General features: G+C 29.3%; 3 protein-coding genes, 1 long non-coding RNA gene and 2 pseudogenes across 4 annotated transcripts; 1 reads left to right on the top strand and 5 right to left on the bottom strand.

Moving 5' to 3' along the window:
- Positions 1 to 900: 900 nt before the first annotated feature.
- LOC145181667 (uncharacterized) lies at positions 901 to 2,006 on the bottom strand. Its single transcript, XM_080056806.2, has 2 exons — positions 1,591 to 2,006; positions 901 to 1,501 (listed from the first exon to the last, which is right to left on the bottom strand). Exons 1-2 carry the CDS (start codon positions 1,752 to 1,754, stop codon positions 1,039 to 1,041), a joined length of 627 nt encoding a protein of 208 aa, XP_079912932.2. The 5' UTR covers positions 1,755 to 2,006; the 3' UTR covers positions 901 to 1,038.
- Positions 1,156 to 2,842, top strand: LOC149879121 (uncharacterized). Its single transcript, XR_016446946.1, has 2 exons — positions 1,156 to 1,265; positions 2,537 to 2,842. It is a non-coding gene; the product is annotated as an uncharacterized LOC149879121 (long non-coding RNA).
- Positions 2,150 to 10,513, bottom strand: LOC145181666 (THO complex subunit 3-like). Its single transcript, XM_090071918.1, has 11 exons — positions 10,199 to 10,513; positions 10,018 to 10,113; positions 9,772 to 9,895; positions 9,425 to 9,522; positions 5,046 to 5,114; positions 4,893 to 4,969; positions 3,350 to 3,430; positions 3,145 to 3,231; positions 2,925 to 3,003; positions 2,585 to 2,695; positions 2,150 to 2,451 (listed from the first exon to the last, which is right to left on the bottom strand). Exons 1-11 carry the CDS (start codon positions 10,295 to 10,297, stop codon positions 2,395 to 2,397), a joined length of 978 nt encoding a protein of 325 aa, XP_089928044.1. The 5' UTR covers positions 10,298 to 10,513; the 3' UTR covers positions 2,150 to 2,394.
- Positions 6,664 to 8,638, bottom strand: LOC149879120 (uncharacterized; annotated as a pseudogene).
- Positions 10,514 to 10,522: 9 nt separating the features above from the next.
- LOC145181665 (trafficking protein particle complex subunit 13-like) lies at positions 10,523 to 17,387 on the bottom strand. Its single transcript, XM_090071917.1, has 13 exons — positions 17,224 to 17,387; positions 17,080 to 17,148; positions 13,412 to 13,511; positions 13,248 to 13,332; positions 12,868 to 12,992; positions 12,606 to 12,678; positions 12,414 to 12,458; positions 12,003 to 12,239; positions 11,813 to 11,902; positions 11,488 to 11,588; positions 11,202 to 11,280; positions 11,050 to 11,124; positions 10,523 to 10,904 (listed from the first exon to the last, which is right to left on the bottom strand). The coding sequence occupies exons 1-13, from the start codon at positions 17,327 to 17,329 to the stop codon at positions 10,797 to 10,799; spliced, it is 1,293 nt and encodes a 430-aa protein (XP_089928043.1). The 5' UTR covers positions 17,330 to 17,387; the 3' UTR covers positions 10,523 to 10,796.
- On the bottom strand, positions 13,884 to 15,879 carry LOC149879119 (uncharacterized; annotated as a pseudogene).
- Positions 17,388 to 17,455: the final 68 nt, after the last annotated feature.

The following is a 17,455-nucleotide window of genomic DNA, read 5'->3' as shown; positions in this document are numbered from 1 at the left end:
CTGTATTCTATCATAAGATCTCTATTTTTGTTACAGTAGTTTGATATTATTTAGAAGTGATACGCGTTTATGTGACTGTGATAGTATTTTGATAGTAGGTACTCTTGTTACTAGGGCTTAGACTTTATTATCTTAAATATGACAATTCCATTAACGTCATGAAAATCTCAAACTGATCTTTGCATATGTTAAATAAAAGAATTTCAAATGAAGTTGGTTTAATGTGAAATTAAAAAATATCTATCAAATTTGTTAAAGCTAAAAAACATGCATACAACTTGTTTATAGTATGCTATTATTAGTTTCAGATAATCAGTTAATATTACGGAAATATTCGATAAGTATTCGTGATATGCATTAGCAAAGTACATTCGATTTAAGTGTTTTTTTATTTCAGGTGTAAATTAGCGAGACCGATAATGTGCGGAATTTTTGTAAGCAATATGATGTAAGATAAGTAACTTTTTAAGCGTGACAGATTTATACCTCGGGTAAATGATATGCAATTTCACATAACTCCCAACACACACTTCAGTTTTTCAACTCTCTAAAGCACCGCTTTCAATATATGCACACACAAAGTTGGATCGAACAAAACGACACTAATTAATTCATCTTGGCCATATAACGATTAGAAGAGTTAATTCGGTGCGTAGACACAACGATTAAAAAAGTTATATCGGCACACAAATATAAATTTCGCAGTAAATATAACATATTTCGCTTCGCAAAGTTAACCTTTAACCTTTTACGTGATTACATTTGTAATTCCTGTCAACACATCAACGGATTAAATATCTTGATATCGGATTTAAACTTCTATCAAAACATCCACTTTGCATTTGCCTAAGCTTACATTTCAACACATGCTCAAACAACGCAAAAACAAAAAAGGGTCAGCATTTTTACGTAGATATATTGCTGTTAAACTAATATAAAATTTCATCTAAAAGACGTCGCTCGTCCTCTAAATTCTTATTCACGAGGGTTCAAAAATAAGCTGAGCTTATTAAAAAGCACTTGCAAAGAAATGCGCCGTCAATTATCTTCGGTCAATCTTTCTCTTGGAAGAACTTCTACGGGAATAGGAACAGTCAATAAATTGTTAATGGTGATTTCTAATGTATAACTTCCTAACTTTGAAATGATTTCATTTTCAGCCTCTCGTATATGGATGCAATAGATCGGAACGTATAAACTTGAATGACGCAAAAAATATTCAGCAATATCGTGCCTCGTGATAAAGAAATCATCATCAGCATAAGGTGCGTATAACTTAACAACACTCTTTTTTAAATATTTCACTACATTACTAGGAAGTTTAGAACCGCTTGTCTTTAATATGGAGGGATCCATTCCACGTTTCAGAAGATTTTCAGGTGTTGCATAAATTGCTAATTTATTAGGAATAAGATCATTACGCCCGCGTCCTCTTTTCACCTGAACAACCTCATCTTTTTCCCCTAGACCTTTGACATCTTGTAGTAAAAGCATTTTCAACCTTTCATAAAAACGTAAGAATTAAAAGAACCCTAATTAATGAAGAAAAAAAACAAAACAAAACAAAAAAAACTCATAAAATACACGAACCTTGGGTGTGGATTTCCTCTGTATCGAGATTTCATGGAATTTGTGTAAACGAAAACCGGTTTTCTTATCAACTTTCTTTTTGGAACAGCATAATTCCTTACACTAGTCTGAATAACCGGAGACACAGTCAGTTTCATCAACCCACTGAGGATGCTTAAAATCATTATTTCTAGAAAATAAGTTCTGTAATTATATTTGCAAGAAAGAGTTTTAAAATAATCTAAAATAATGATTTCTCCCTCTAGATGCTATTTCCTAAAAACAATTTTTTTGTTTCCTAAAAATAACTGATAAACTGCCAGCATTTCTTCCCCTATCTTTATAGAATTATTCATTTATTTATTAAAGAAATTCTTCTAGCATACTTCAAATCCAACCTTTTAAAGAAGTATTTTGTTAATGGCATCAAATTAATTGTAAAAATGGAAATACTAATAAAGTAATACCATTAAAAATAAAAGAAAAAGAACAATTGAGATAAAGATCGTGTGGAAGCAACGAACGTTGAAATACATTCAACGTTTACTTGAGATTTTTTTTTAAAAAAAAAAACGCCGTGTAAATCACGATGTTCCACAATACAACTCGTTTTTTCTTTTGTTTTTACAGAATTTTATTTGACAATCGATTTTTTGAGGAAAAAACAAGACAATCAAAGTTCTTCACTGTGAGTTTGTTGAACTTACTACCAACATATCTGCTCAAAAAACATGTGGACCTTTTAGACCTAGAATGTCTTCTTTTGTTCTTGGGAAAGGTCTTCGTCTAAAGGTTTTTATTCACGGCGATCTGAGGAACACCATTTTAGGTGTTTTGCATACCGAAAAGTTTAACAGTGCCAGCATCTCGCTCATGCTTATCCTATATAAATAATAATAATAAAAGTAAAAAAAGTTAACATAAAAACATAAAAATTTGCACTCAATAAGTATATCTTAACGTTCAGGTATGAAAGAAAAATGAATGGAAAAATACGATTCTTTCACTTATTTACCTTATCATCGCAAGCAAAAGCAAGTAGATACTCTGAAGGATGCCACGCTACTGTGAAAGTCGGAGTTGAACATGGAACTTCACAGATTTGCTCTCCCGTTTCAACCATCGCCTGAAATTTTATGCGGCAAATAATAAAAAGAATTGCAAGTAGAAAACGATAAAAAATTACACTTAACCAATCAACACTATGTCAAAAAAATTGTTGACTGGTTAAAAAATAGTTATATATACGAAAAAATCAGAAGATTCATAAAAATGATCTTATTTTTATAAGTACAATGATTATAGAAATCTAAAAAATTAGAAGCGATCATCAGAAGTTAGTTAAGGGGTATTACAATATCAATAAACAAATCTTCTGAGGCTGAAGCAAGCATCTTCCCATCGTAACTGAAACTCAAGGTGCGGACGGGCCAGCTGCATTTAAAAAAAAAAAACACAAAGGCATTTGACGCTACTTACCGCAAACAACATGCAAATATGCAAAAAAAAAAAAGAAAAAAAAAAAAAAAAAAATGAAAAAGAAAGCTCGTTTATTAAAAAAAACAAACAACTTACTCCAGTCTGGAAAAGCAATGTACACAACATAGTTCATCAAGATCCCATAAGCTCACCAAGGCATCAGCACTTCCGGTAGCGAAGTATCTAAAACGTTGACGGTCTCAACAATACACTAACGTAATCTCTTTATGTATAAAAAAACTAGAGGACCTTATTATCAACAAGTTTTTAAACACAACACACACAAGAACTTTTCGCTCACCTCCCTTTAGGATCAAACTTAATACAAATGCAATTTGCAGGATGCGCATTTAAAGTCTGTATTTGCTTCAGATCAGGATAGCTGAAAATGTTTAAAACAGTTTTAGAACTCAACTTATTCTTATAGTTACATATAAAACTTATTCTTATAGCTGCATATAGAGCATAAACGATATTTCGCAAAATATCTTATCAAAAAAAAAAAAGAATCAAGTTTCAAAAGCGTTGTTTTTCATTTAAAATTGAGTTGCACTTATGCAGTTTCTAAAGCATTTAACAGTTTGTTGCAAGAGTGTAACATACAAAATTACAACTAAAATATTTTAGTAAATGCTAGTCTGGTTTTTAATCTGTTCTGCAAAATATACATCCACAACAGCTATCCATAATTTATATTTTAATCATAAACAATGAATAATAATAACAATAAATAAACATTTAAAAAGGTGTATGTAACTAGGTATATTAACAAACTTATATTCTTTGTTTTATATTATTTGTTAAATTAATAGCGTTTCAAAGTAAAAACAAGATCAAAAAAAAAAAAAAAAAAGAGCTACTTCTTAAACAGAAAGAAAGAGAAATCAAATCAGAAAATCTCAGAGATTCTGCAAAAAAATCTCAGAGAGTCTGCAAAAAAAAAATCTCAGAGTCTGCAAAAAAGTGTGTGCAAGTGTTGAAATTAACAAACAAAATGTTTGCATCATTTAGAAAATTTAAAAACAAGCTCTGTCCACTACTAAATATGTTTATAGAATTTTAAAAATGGCTCCCTTCAACATTATTTTAGCTCTTTTTCAAATTTTGATTTAGTGATATTAAGCTGCATTTTTGAATGGTTTTTGGTTAAAACTTTTAAGTTTGTGCCATGCATTTTAAGGTATCATTTAAAAGGGACTTATGGTTTCTATAAAGAACTTTCTAAAGTTAAGGAGACATTTCGTGCTCAAAGCAACACTTTAAAATCTAAGCTGGCTGCAACATCATTGGGATAAAGTTAATATTCCCTATTTTCCAAATACACTTTTGAAAAAAAAAAAAGGTTGCTTGCAAAATTTAAAAGTAAACGCTTCAAGAAGAAATTATTTTTCCAGAGCTTCACTCAAACTTTAGATAGTGGTTTTGATATTACATCTCCCAATTGGTAAAATATTAGAAAAGCCAGACCAGAAATAGGATTGATAACGAAAAGAGAAAGAACAAACTAAAACAAATTAAAATGAACCCGTTTAGTTGGTTGAATAAAGAATCTATTATCATTAGGTTTCTTTTAAATAACAGAGTTTTGAAAAGCAAGTAGGAAAAGAAAAGATATAAATAAATTAGGCAAATGATGTCAAATAAAATAAGAGAATTTAAAGTTAACGATATTCAGTTATACAAAGATCTAAGAGCTCTTCGGCACATCTCAGGATTCTCTGCCGCAGCTCAAAAAGTAGAAATTCACTCTTAGTGAATGATAAAGCTAAAATTACATCAAAATTGGTCTATGTTTGTAAATGATACTCAAACCTCAAAATATTGATACCTCAAAATACTGATACCTCAAAATATTGATATGGCCATGACCATTTGTAAGGAAAAACAGATCGTTAGTGTTATTCCAAGAAATCTCATTTACCTAAATGCAAAGTAAAATGTCACTCTTTTGATTCAACAGTTTTAATGAGTAAACAAAGATTCAACTAAGCATTTACCTCGAACTTAAACTGTTCTTCAGCAATGATCTTGAATGCTTTTGTATCAATAAAAGTAATCAAATCTTCCTAAAAAAAAATATTACAACCAGTTTTATGTTTGTGTTTAATATCAACTCCTGATGTTTTTTACAAGCTGATTCTTATGTATTTTGAGTGCTGAAACTGTATCTGGCATCAGTTTTTTTTTGTATCATTTACAGCTCTCTCACTATGATTTCAATTGTATTTAAAAACACTGTAAGTAAGCTAAATTAAAAACTAAAAAACTTAACTTAGCTGATACTTTTCTTTTAACTACCAACTCTACACATATATAACTAAAACTATTAGGGAACTTTTTACAAACAAGTTTAGCCCATGAAAGTCATAACTTTTTTAAGTGTATTAAGTCATAGCTCAGAGCACTGGGGCAGAAAGCTGAAATGTGATGTTATGTTATGTTGACTGAAAGAAACCAAGTAGCCGTAAGCAAAGAAGAACAAAAAGGTGAAAAAAAACTATAATTTAAATGATTAATCCTGGTATTTGTCACCCTTGCTCTTATCAAATCTAACGAACCCAAGACTGATTGAGTTGTTTCTTTTGTACTTAAAGAAATATTTACTGTTGGAGACAATAGGAACATAAGCCTTGAAACAAGAGGATATGTTCTTCCTGTCAAAAAGCACAGGAACAGATCCCTGTGAGAAGAAGTGAAAACATCTTAAATTTGAAAGTAAACTTTGACCTATCAGATTATGTGGTGTTAAGGAGTATTGAAAAAGATAAATTGCCACTTCTTAGATATCTTCTAAAAGAATAAGAAATGTCAACTAAAGAGTGTCAAAAACTTTGTTGAAAAAGATATTGTTTATTGTACTGAGTTCTTTATGCTAGTAAATGAAGTGCACTCTTTCAGGGAATTGGATCTTCTTCATGCTGTTGTATATGTTGGTACTGATAGAGGACAAGGATCTCTAAAGATCATCATGAATATATTTAAACTATCAACATTTGATTTTCAACCTAGGAACCAAAAGGATAATGAGGTCAACCAGGTGATCATACAGTTCATTGGCACAGTTCAAAAACTAAAGGAGAACCATCAAAATCTGAACGCACTTTTCTAACTCTTTCACCTCAATCAAATGAAGTTTACCTTGGTCTCTGGCCTCAAGTTCATCAACATCATCCTAGGATTATCTATAAGAACCTTTTAAATTAAAATTGCCACCTAGACTTTTTATGTAAACTTTCAATGAAACTTTTTTTTAAAAAAAGGCCATAGAACAAAATATTTTTTTTTGCTACACCAATGATATAGATATAACAATGGCAAAAAAAAGGAGTTCCAAGAACTCTTGGAACACTAGCAGAAAAATTTGGTAGGTATGAGTCTAATGGCAAACCTCAGTTGTAAGGTAAACAGAATCATGTTATTCCTAATGACAAAGATGACACATCAAAAGATGTAAAAAGTGAGTCAACAGTCACAGAAGCAAAATCAAAGGCAGTGATGGTGATTCCTTCAACAAAACCCACTCATGGATCTTAGACAATGTGGTAAAACGCTATGATCACTTGCAACGCAAGAGACTAAAAAAAAAAAAAAAAAGAAAAATGTTAAGAATACAATTTAGAGATGATTTAAACTTTTTTGACCAAAATGAAAACAAAAATAAAATTTGAGAAATAAGAATATAAAACTTGAATCTCTTTTCAAATATAAATCTCTTTTCAAATATAAATATCAAACTCCTGAAACTTTAAAAATTTATCTTTTGATAACATTCTTAAATGACTCCAAGTAATTATCAAGCTCATATCCTTTTTTTCCTCCACTTTAAATGTGTAACTGTCTGCCTCTTATTAAATCATCAACTGATAGTTGTAGTAGCTTCTTTTTTTGAACAATGTGACCAATATCATTAGAAACAGCTTTTCTTTCCAAACTGAGTGTTGACAGTTCTTTAATTTTTTTTAAAACTTTCTAATGCAACTTCATATTGAATTCTAGCAATCTAACAGATTCTAACATTTCTCTAATAATTGGAATATCTACAGCATTTTGTTTCTTTGATGACATGTGATCATTTACAATTCATAAAGCAATTTAATACTCTTCATTTAAATTTTCAGCTAAATTATCTTTATTTATTTTAACTCCATGTTCAAAAGCAGCTTCACAATCACACAAACAAAATAAAAGAATGAAGACATCAAAAGGCAATGATTACAGGTTTACAGGTATATGCTGAGCAAAGAAAATATTCAAGCTCTCTTTATATTTTTTGAATGAAGAAAACTCTGCCTCATGTTTATAAACATTTTTTATAAATTGAAAAAACTCTTCATTGGCTTTGTCTCCAACCTTTGAATTTAAATATCTAGAGCCAACAAATTTAAGAAAACTTTAACTTGCTACCCCTAGTCTGCTGCTATCAGCAAACGTAACTTGATCTAGATAAGATGAACACCTGGCAGGAAGATTTTTATTGGTGATTTTTCATGTGAGTAAAAAGTAAACATAGAAATAACTTCTTTGTAGAGTTTTGAAATTGTGCTCTTTTTTTTTTGATGCTGATAGTCTTTTGAACTTCCATATTATCAGACAGACTTATATCAATTGTGTCTTTTCTTTTATAAAGGATAATGTCTGAAAAATTTAGCTTCATTTTTTTTAAATTGTAACAGCTCTGTTCAATATATCATTTAACAAAAAGAAATTAAGAATGCTAACTAACATGTGATTTAAAAGATCAAACAAAAATGACACTATGGGATCATCAGTTTGAAAACATTTTAGAAATAAATTTAACTTTTCTGATATAAATTCAACAAAATTTAATTTAGCAAAAAAAAAAAAAATCTTTTTTCTTGTGAAAATCTTGTAAAATATTAGACCCCTTTCCCTGAGGTTGTTTGATTTTGGCAAATTGCTTAGTGTTCAATAAACTTACGCAGGAAAAAAATTTTCTGCTTTTTTAAGACAGTTTTGATTTCAACCCCAACGACGGCCACAATAAAGTAATCGGCAAACATTTGTCTCAGTAATCATCTTGTAAACTGCTCTTTGTGAAGGGCATTCATTTAGAAATTTCCATATTTTTTCTTGTAAAAATCTGATTTATTTTGCTGCTTCAAATTGTACAATAATATGCATTTAACTTTTTTGCAGAGCACAGTTTAATGACTCATTAAAAAGACGGGTGATAATGATATTTCTTGACAAAGACGGGTGATAATGATATTTCTTGACAAAGACGGGTGATAATGATATTTCTTGACAAAGACGGGTGATAATGATATTTCTTGACAAAGACGGGTGATAATGATATTTCTTTATACAACAATTGTCATAAACATTTGGCACAAAACCAAACTTTTGTAAAAAACCCACACTTAGTACCACTTTATTAAAATTTTATTTGAAAAAATACTACTATCAGAAAGCATTCTCATAAATAGTGAGTTTAATTCATCACAAGATTGCCAAAAATGTTTTGACAAAGCTACATGTAACAGCCATCTTATTTCAGCATAAGTTGTTCATTTATAAATACTATATCTAATGTTTTAGAAGTAGATGGCTTTTCAACAATCTGAACCATATTAGTTTCTGAAGGTGGCAATATAATTGATTCTGATAGTTAAAAAATAAATTATAAACAAGTGGAGATAATTTAGAATGTTTTTTAACTTTTGAGAAGACCTTTGAAAGCATTCTATCCCATATTCCTACTGAATTCTAAGAATTTGTTATAAATATAGGATAATTTCTAAGAATGAATTTCTTTCTTACAAATAGAACAAATAGAAATAGATGCAACTGTCATTTTTTTTTAATAATATATTTTTTAACTTTGTTTAGAAAAATAACAATTCCAGGATATATCAGGACATTTTTTCAAGGATATTCCAGGAGAGCCAATCTAATTCTCAAGGACATTCCAGGAAGTTGAAGGACACTTATAAAATCCAGGAAATTCCAGGACTGTGGGCATCATGCATTATTTGTGTCAAATTAATAGAGGAATACAATCAGAAATGCTAAACAGACTAATACATATTAAGTTTATTTTTACTGATAAGTTTTGATTATAGTAAATAATAAGTAAGTTAATATACACTATAAATAATAACAAGTTTCTGAAAGTCAAAAAATTCATAAGGAGAATGTTTTTGGCAAAAAAAAAAAACATAACTTTTTGAATCTATTTAAACTAAAATCTTTAACCCTGACCAAAAAAACAACCACAATAAAATAAAAACATAGCTAATAATTCACATATCTGACTAGAATATATTCAAAATGAACTATTGCTGAGTTCTTAGGCTTATTTATCTTTGATAAGGTCTGCACTTATGATTTAAGTTTGCATCATTAAAACTCTTACCTTGTTTCCAACTGCAATAGTTTTCCCATTTGGACTCCAACATATATTGATATTTTCTCCTCTAGTTTTTACTTCGTCTATTGATTTACCGCTGCTAACTAAAATATTGTAATGCAAAAAGAATTTTTTAAACCATATTTAGGTAAAAAGAGTTAATTTAGAACTGTCTGTCTGCAATTTTTTTTATGTAAAAACTAATAAATATTCAATTTTTTACATCATAATCGAAAATAATTTGGTTTTTGTAAGGTGGGATTGTTTAGGGAAGGATAGAGGAGGGAAAGGTAAAGAAGACAAGTAATGATAAATTTATGTTAAATGGTAGGTGGCAAAAATGAAAAAAAAACCTCTTGAGTCCCAAACTCGAACAGTTTTATCACCAGAAGCTGTAACAAGGAGGTTTGGGTTTGAAGGATGCCAACATAGTTGATCAACACTATCACTGTGACCTTTCATGGTAGTTGATAAATGCTATAGAAAATTTTAAATTTTTTTCTGTAAAGTTAAACAAAGCCTGAGTGCAAAATGGAATGCAAGAGTTTTATTTTGATAAATAATGGTAAAATTTATAAAAGGCAATAAAAAGCACTTACAAGTCTGTCTTTATCCAAGGTATATATACTAACTGTTTTATCAAATGAACAAGAAGCTAGATGGCGACCATTGCAATTCCAGCCAACTGAGTGCACCTTAGTCAAATTCAAAAAAGCTACATAACCATGTAAAACAAAAAAAAAAACAAAAAAAAACACACAACAAAATATTTTAAAATACCTTTGCAGAATGTCCCGTAAATTCTTTTGTACGACCAAAGTTTTGGAAATGCTTCTGCATGTTTTTATAGTAAGTTTGGAGTTTCTCTTCCAATTCCATGCTGGATAAAATTTTATGCTTTTTATATGGTTTAGAATCAATTAATGTTTCTAAAAACCATTTTGCATTATAAGGGTATTATACAATTTTGCATTGTAAGGGTATTATAAGATTAAAGTCTAACCAAAAAATTACTTTGAGTGTCTCTTTTTATGTTTTTTACATATTTATCTAACTGAAAATAATTAGATGAAAAAAAAAAAAAAAAAAAAAAAAAAAAAAAAAAAAATTGAAATAATGATTTATTGACTGAAATTTTAACAATTACCAAGCATCCAAAAAAATCATATATACAATTCACCTATAACACTTTGCATAAGATACTTGCATAAACACAACATCTTTGCGAGTATTATCACTTGATATATACATATACATATTTAGAATATTATCACTAGAGTTCACATGTAACACTATCATTTTATTGCTATTATTGTTATTATTGTTATTATTCATATTATTATTTTTATTCATATTCATATTACCATTGGAAAAATTTTCATTGAAATGGTGTATCATTTGTTGTGCAAACAAGCAGTTTAAAAATATCATCAAATTCATGAACTCTAGAGCTATTTAGGTCAAGGATTTTCATGCCACCAATTGACTATAATTAAAAATAGTCATTAAAAACCTGTTGAATAATTTTCATAAAAAATTTATAAAGATTTATGAAAATGGGAATTACTTTAATAAAAAAAAAAATACCAACAAAAATAATTTATTTAAATATTTCAAGTAAAGAAACTTACATGGAAACCAGGTCTAATGGCTAATAAGGGAAGAGTAATATCTAAGTAAGAGTTTGGAGGTAATGGTCCAAGAATCTAAAACATAACAGGCACAAATGGTGAACCATTAAACCAAAGAAAAAATATTACTAATAATAAGTATTAAGGAATACCTTCCCCGACACTCCACACCATAGGACAGAATTGTTAGGAGGATTCGCAAGAAATAACTTGGCTTCAATTTTTGCAGAACTTTTTTTTATACAGATTGAAAAAAAAATTTAAAACCATTTTTCATTTCAAATATTTTTTATAATTAAAGTAAATATATTTTGAAAAACTAAGGTAAATATGAATTATTATAATAATAAGACAGGTTATTATAGTAATTAGACAGGTTCTTTAAATATTTTTGTTAGCGTTTGCCTTAATCATAATTTAGCTCTTAATAAAAAATACCTTGAATTTTCCAATCTGCATTTTATTTGAAACTGATTTTCTAAACTAACAACATCAGGTGCTTCAAGAAGAACAAGTTTTACATCGCGTTCTGATGGAGCCTGAAAAGAACAACACAATACAACAGATAAAAATACAACAGAGAACAAAACAACAGATAATTTAAAAACAAATAACTTTTTTCACTTTATTATAACACCTCATGTATAAATTATGAACCTTCATGTATTTATATTGTAACATGCGGATCATGTTCTTGCAAAACAAACAATATAAAAATTTGCCAAAAATATTATTTTAGTAAGAAACATTGCAATCTTCATACCGCTCTTTGAAGTTGGCTTGTCTGCAAACGACCTGTTTCTCCAAAATTTGTTCTCCAAACAATGTCCAGTTTTCCAATAGGCAAAGAAGGCTGTACAAAAAAAAAAGTAATAATAATAAAAGCATTTCTTCTTAATAGGGTCATTGTATCTAAAATGTATAAAAGTAATAACTTATTCACAAAACCAGACCTTAGTTTTGAGATCTTTCATAGCTTCATGTTTAGGAAGGAGTTTGTATAGGTATTGCCTTGTATCCATTGGGTTCATATAACTGCAACCAAATACCTCTATTGTATTATCATTTGCAGTGTAAAAATTGAGAGAATGAACATCATAATACTGTGATGGCTCAAGGGTTACTTGCTCCATGCACATGGTTGATGTTGTTATGTTCTGAATTTGTGCTTCAAGAAACACCATATCATTCTGAAACAGCATTTCATTGTGTTATATGCTGAAAATCCTAAATTGATTATTTTTCAGTTTTTTTTTTTTTTTCTTTACTTTTTGTAGAAGAAATTTTTAAAATTTGTAGATACAAATAGTAAAAAAAATCAAAACAACAACAACAACAACAAAAAATAAATAAAAAAAGAATACCTGACCATTATAGAACTTTGTTTTTACTTCTAGTGGTTTTAATACCTTAATGAAAAATATTTTTTTACTGTTAAAGAATCAAATATTTATGAATGCTAATAAGTTAGGATAAATACGAAAAGTAATAAGTTAGCATTAATACTAAAAGTAAACCAAAATTTAACCCAAAGAACAAAAAAAGAACAATCATACCTGAAATTTGTAAAAACGTCTCATGTAAAGTTTTTCTCCAGTTGCAGATGAATAAGTAACAGCACAAATAAGGCTAAAAAGATAATCCAAGCATTAATAAACTTGTAGATGAACAGGTAACACCACAAATAGGACTAAAAAATAATGCATAAAATAATAATTTATGTAAATCTTTTTCCTTTTTCTTTTTTTCTAAGATAAAATGAAAAATAAAAATAATTATGACTAAGAAGCAATAAAAATTAAGTAAATAAATAAGAACATGTGAGTGCCAAGCTCTTTCACTTCATAGCTTATGACATCATCCACACTTTGATCAGGTGACAATGAATCTTTAGGCTTAAAAGCAGTTAATTGAAAGCGCTGAGACCCAGTTTGCATATCAGTCTAAAATCAAATAAAAGTTCTATAAAATTAGTATTGAAGAAAACCACCTCTACACCAAATAAACTAAATTTGATAGGCAGCATTTTGCACACCAAATCAGCATTAAACAAAGAAAATTCAAATAGAATTTGTTTGTGGACTCAACATACTCAGTTTTGTTGTGCTCCAGCCATGAGCACACTTACCTGATGAGATTTTTTGATTGTTTAAGGAAACCTTTTTTGGTCTGTAAAACAATATTTTATATAGACTTACTTTTACAGAAATGTCTTTACAGTTTTGCTTGCTGTCATTAAGAACGCTTATGTAGCAAGAAAATGTCTCTCCAAGATATATGCTCCTTAAAAAATATTAAAAACAATCTGTATACCCACTTTTAAAATCCTAATACTATTGTCTATAACTTAAATTATATTTACCCAAATGCTTGTGGTAGAGAAAGAATTTCTCCAATTGCTATTTCCTCTGCACCTTTTAAAGTACCTATATCGTTCATCATTTCATTATAAAATAAATCTCCTAAAAATGAAAAGCAAAAATCTCAGAAAACTAAAATCTCAGAAAACTAAAGACCTCATTGCTAAAAGTACTTAAGTCACAAAATATGTTTTGAGATAATGGAGTTTGAAAATTCAAACTGACACTAGAATCAGGCAATAAAGATGAAACCATTTTTGGTGATTTGTTTTTATATAGAGGGGTCAAATGAATATATATTGGCATATTTTAGCTATAAACCCATGACTTATTTTGAGATAATGACTATTTTGTTTTTTGACTTCAGTACTTTTTGTCCAAATTCAGTACTTAGGTACTTTTTGCACCAAAATTCAACACTGAACTTATGTACTTTTTCTAGTAGCAGTTTTGTAGCAGTTAGTTGGTTTTTATTTTATAGGATGAGGTTGCTAGCACCATGTTTTTTATAAGTTAGTATCATAAAACTATAAAAATAAAACATAACACTGAACTTTTATATCACTTTATTAAAATTCTAAATACAAATAAAAAAAAAAAAACTATTCGACATCTACAGTGTCACTGCTATCTTCAAGAGCTGTGTCTTTGCCTCTGATGTAATCATAAAAAGTGGCTTCAGCTGAAATATTTACGTAATTTAAAAGTTCCCTTATGTCATTAGCTTTCAGAGTCTTTACAGGCAGGAAATTGACATATGCCCTATTGGGCTTGATGGATAAAAGGGTAGACAGTTTTTTTCCCCCGTTTAAATGTTGGTACTAGATCTGAACAGTCAGATGTCATTAAATTTCTGCTAAGGGGTTCCTTGCCCCTTTCAAACTTAGCTCCTCTTCACTGATGCCTGTGATGGGTTTTAAAAGGGGGTCAAATGCTTTTTTAAGGTCAAGGACTTTAAAAACAGGAGTCCCATCATCCATCATGTTGTCTGTAAGGGGATGTTCAACATACACAACATCAAAAGGGCTTGATAGATCTGTCCCCTTAATGAGGGAACCCACTGCAAAGGGACAATGACCCTATCTTTTTTTGCCTCCGCTTTTTGATGCATCCAAATTTCCAATCACATGGCATTCAGCTATGTCCTGGAAGTGGGTAGTTGACATACACTGTTTTCAGAAAGAGACTTTTGTTTAGAATGCCCTGCATATATGCAAATATATACCAATTCTTATTCTGCGAGAAACAGTTATCCATAAACAAGAAAAACTTTGATATGAAATTATCAAGTGTAGAGATATAATGATCTAGATAAGAGATCACCTCATTAGGGCCTTTGGCTGGAAGATGTTCTGCATACAAATACATTTTTGCTAAATTATTTACATTGTCATTAATACACAAACAATGTATCCAGAGTTGTCTCTTATAATACTCTTGTCCAATACCAGTTTAAGGCAGGGGCAGGTCCATACAAATTACTGCAGTGTCTTGAGTTTGCTTTGCAGCTGAATTGGCCTCTGTGACCTGAACATTAAATACATCAGCTTTTCTGATGTGAAGCTCATGCTGTGTTTTCAGGTCTTTGAATAAAATATTTTCAGAAGCCTTTATTTCAGCAATAAATCTCTCACATCTATCGCAAATGTTAGAGCAAGGAAATCCGAATTTAATATTGAACTCAAAGTTAAAAATGTCATGGTACAACCAGTATCTGCATGTCTCATGCAGCTCAGGATTGTTGTAAATAGATAAAAGATGCATTTCAGCAATAGAGAGACATCAAGATATTTCTTATGAAGATTCTTTGATCTGCTGTAGTGACTTTCATGTGCAGGAAACATTCTTATGTGGTCACAAACATGCTTTTGAATATCTTCATCAATCTTTTTATGATTACCGTGTTTACTGCATCCATCTGTAAGTAACAAAATTAAGTACTTTTCTTTTTAGTCTTGATTCTTTTATGCCATACATACCAAGAAATGCTGCTTTACATATGGAACCAGTCTACTCCTGAGCAGTTACAGAACAAGAAAAGCTGCTTCACTCTTTAGCATTTTCTTTTCTTGGCTTTCTACGTATTCCAATGTCAGGATTTACACTTATGCATCCACGTATGTACACATTTGTGTCTCATGGTCCTTAAGAGAAGTAAAGGCTGTGAAAATTCTTTATCTCTTATCTTCAGCAAGTTTTTTAAAGCATTTACAGCAACATTCCACAATAAAAGGCTCCTTTAATGGCTTGATCTTGTCACCATAAGATGAGTGTGCTTCTCCTGAAAAGATTAGACTTTTTTTTGTTACTATCAATTTTATAATATTAAACTTAGTAATAAGTTTTCTTAATACAAAATAATAATAAATTACAAACAAAAACAAGAAAAAGTGCAATACTGTAATGAAAAATCATGATACTAATAATCATGATGAGTTAAAATACGAATTAAGTAGCGAGATCTAAACATTAATCTAAAAATATATAACATTGTCACTAACAGTCAAATAAAAGTCTAACAGTAACTGTCAAATTGTCCTAGCTTTAACAGCTAACTTGAGGAATTATTTTCAAATTTTCCTTTTTTTTTTTTTGAAGGATTGGATTAGTTGTATTTTGCAAGTTTGCACAAAATCAATTGATTTCTTAAGACTTCGTTCAAAGAAAAAAAGTCATTAAAATTAACTTTTTTTTATAATTTTTGTAAATAAAATTTTTTAAATGCCATTTAAAATTGTAAAGCACTTTATATTCCAACGCAAATCTAATACGTAATACTATTATATAGATGGAGTGTTTAACTTTTGTGTTATATATGATCTAGAAATCTAGATCTCTTTCTGATCAGACTTATGCCGTAGATTTTTCCTGAATTTAAATACAAGTGTTTAAAACTAACATAAATGGATTAACAATTACCTCTAACTTTAGCTATTTTGATTTCATTTCTTATCAATTTTTTCTTTTTTTTGCCTAAGGTTGATTTTCATCCATTTGCACATTTTCTCACTCTGCCATTGTTTTAGGTTTAGAAGATAAAACCAGCTGATCAAATGGAACAAAATGATTGGATAAGTGAAGTTAAAAACTTTTAACACTGAAACATTGGACTTAATTACCTTTTTGTTCACAAAAGTTGGTGTTTCTTTTTTTTGGTTTGCTTAGAAAGGGGACTTAGGTACACAATTAAGCTTCCATATTTAAACAGTACATACAGTTAACCAGAAAAGTAGCAATGGCTGTTTGGTTTGATTTTGACAAAAATGTGAGTTAAGTACTTTTAACACTAAGATTTTCAATTCAGTTATACAGTTAAAATTACAAAACAACATTCCACAAAAAAAATTAGAAAAAAAAAAAAAATTCAGTTATCACAATGACTAGCAGTTAGAAGAATTTTCCAGATAAATTCCACTAGTAGAAGAAAACCTGAACATTATTATTACATATAAATTCCAGTTTATTTTTAACTACTATAATCCCCATAGGAAGTAAGGAAAAATTAACAGATATACAAAAAATCAATAAAAAATATTCACTAAAGTATTTGAAAAATATGTGATTATTGTAGCTCAATCATCAAAACATCAGGTTCATAAGAAATAATAATTTACTAATAATATTGGTAATATTTTTTCTAAGAAACCATGTTAAAAATATTTTTTATTACCTGGCAGATCATGTTCTTCTGCTGAGATATGGAGTGGAGACTTTATTGAAGGTTTTGTAAGTCGCATTACTAATAAATTAATACAAAATGCTAAGAAGAGGCATCAATATTTTTAAACACAAAAAGAAAAGCAATCAAATATACCTTTTAGTATCAAAAGATGCTCTTTTTCTTTCACTGATTGGTCTTGCATTTTTAAATAATTTACACCATCATTACATTTTGACCTGTACTGAAGGAGCAAGAACATTAAAAAAAGTGAAACAAAAAGATGGTGACAACAACCTGAACATCGTTCTTAATTTCATCTTAAAAGAATTGAAAAAAATTTAAAATGTTTGTTTAATCATTGATAACATAATATTTGCCTAATAAT

This window comes from Hydra viridissima, unplaced genomic scaffold (genome assembly GCF_058129835.1).
Source record: "Hydra viridissima isolate aposymbiotic clone 2 unplaced genomic scaffold, HvirCarnegie_v1 scaffold_14, whole genome shotgun sequence".
Taxonomy (NCBI): domain Eukaryota; kingdom Metazoa; phylum Cnidaria; class Hydrozoa; order Anthoathecata; family Hydridae; genus Hydra; species Hydra viridissima.
Note: the sequence above shows the minus strand (reverse complement) of the source record. Positions and strands in the feature narration are given on the sequence as shown.

What these genes read in the sequence shown, in the direction of transcription:
- LOC145181667 (XM_080056806.2), bottom strand. Translation starts at nt 1,754, where the DNA reads ATGATTTTAAGCATCCTCAGTGGGTTGATGAAACTGACTGTGTCTCCG. An exon ending in AGAGGAAATCCACACCCAAG is followed by an intron (nt 1,502 to 1,590) that starts GTTCGTGTATTT and finishes TTTTTATGAAAG; the next exon opens with GTTGAAAATGCTTTTACTAC.
- LOC145181666 (XM_090071918.1), bottom strand. Translation starts at nt 10,297, where the DNA reads ATGGAATTGGAAGAGAAACTCCAAACTTACTATAAAAACATGCAGAAG. An exon ending in TCGAGTTTGGGACTCAAGAG is followed by an intron (nt 9,523 to 9,771) that starts GTTTTTTTTTCA and finishes ACAATATTTTAG; the next exon opens with TTAGCAGCGGTAAATCAATA. An exon ending in GGCCATATCAATATTTTGAG is followed by an intron (nt 3,431 to 4,892) that starts GTATCAGTATTT and finishes AAACATTTTCAG; the next exon opens with CTATCCTGATCTGAAGCAAA.
- LOC145181665 (XM_090071917.1), bottom strand. Translation starts at nt 17,329, where the DNA reads ATGTTCTTGCTCCTTCAGTACAGGTCAAAATGTAATGATGGTGTAAAT. An exon ending in CAAGCCAACTTCAAAGAGCG is followed by an intron (nt 11,589 to 11,812) that starts GTATGAAGATTG and finishes TGTTCTTTTCAG; the next exon opens with GCTCCATCAGAACGCGATGT. An exon ending in CCATTAGACCTGGTTTCCAT is followed by an intron (nt 10,905 to 11,049) that starts GTAAGTTTCTTT and finishes TTTTAATTATAG; the next exon opens with TCAATTGGTGGCATGAAAAT.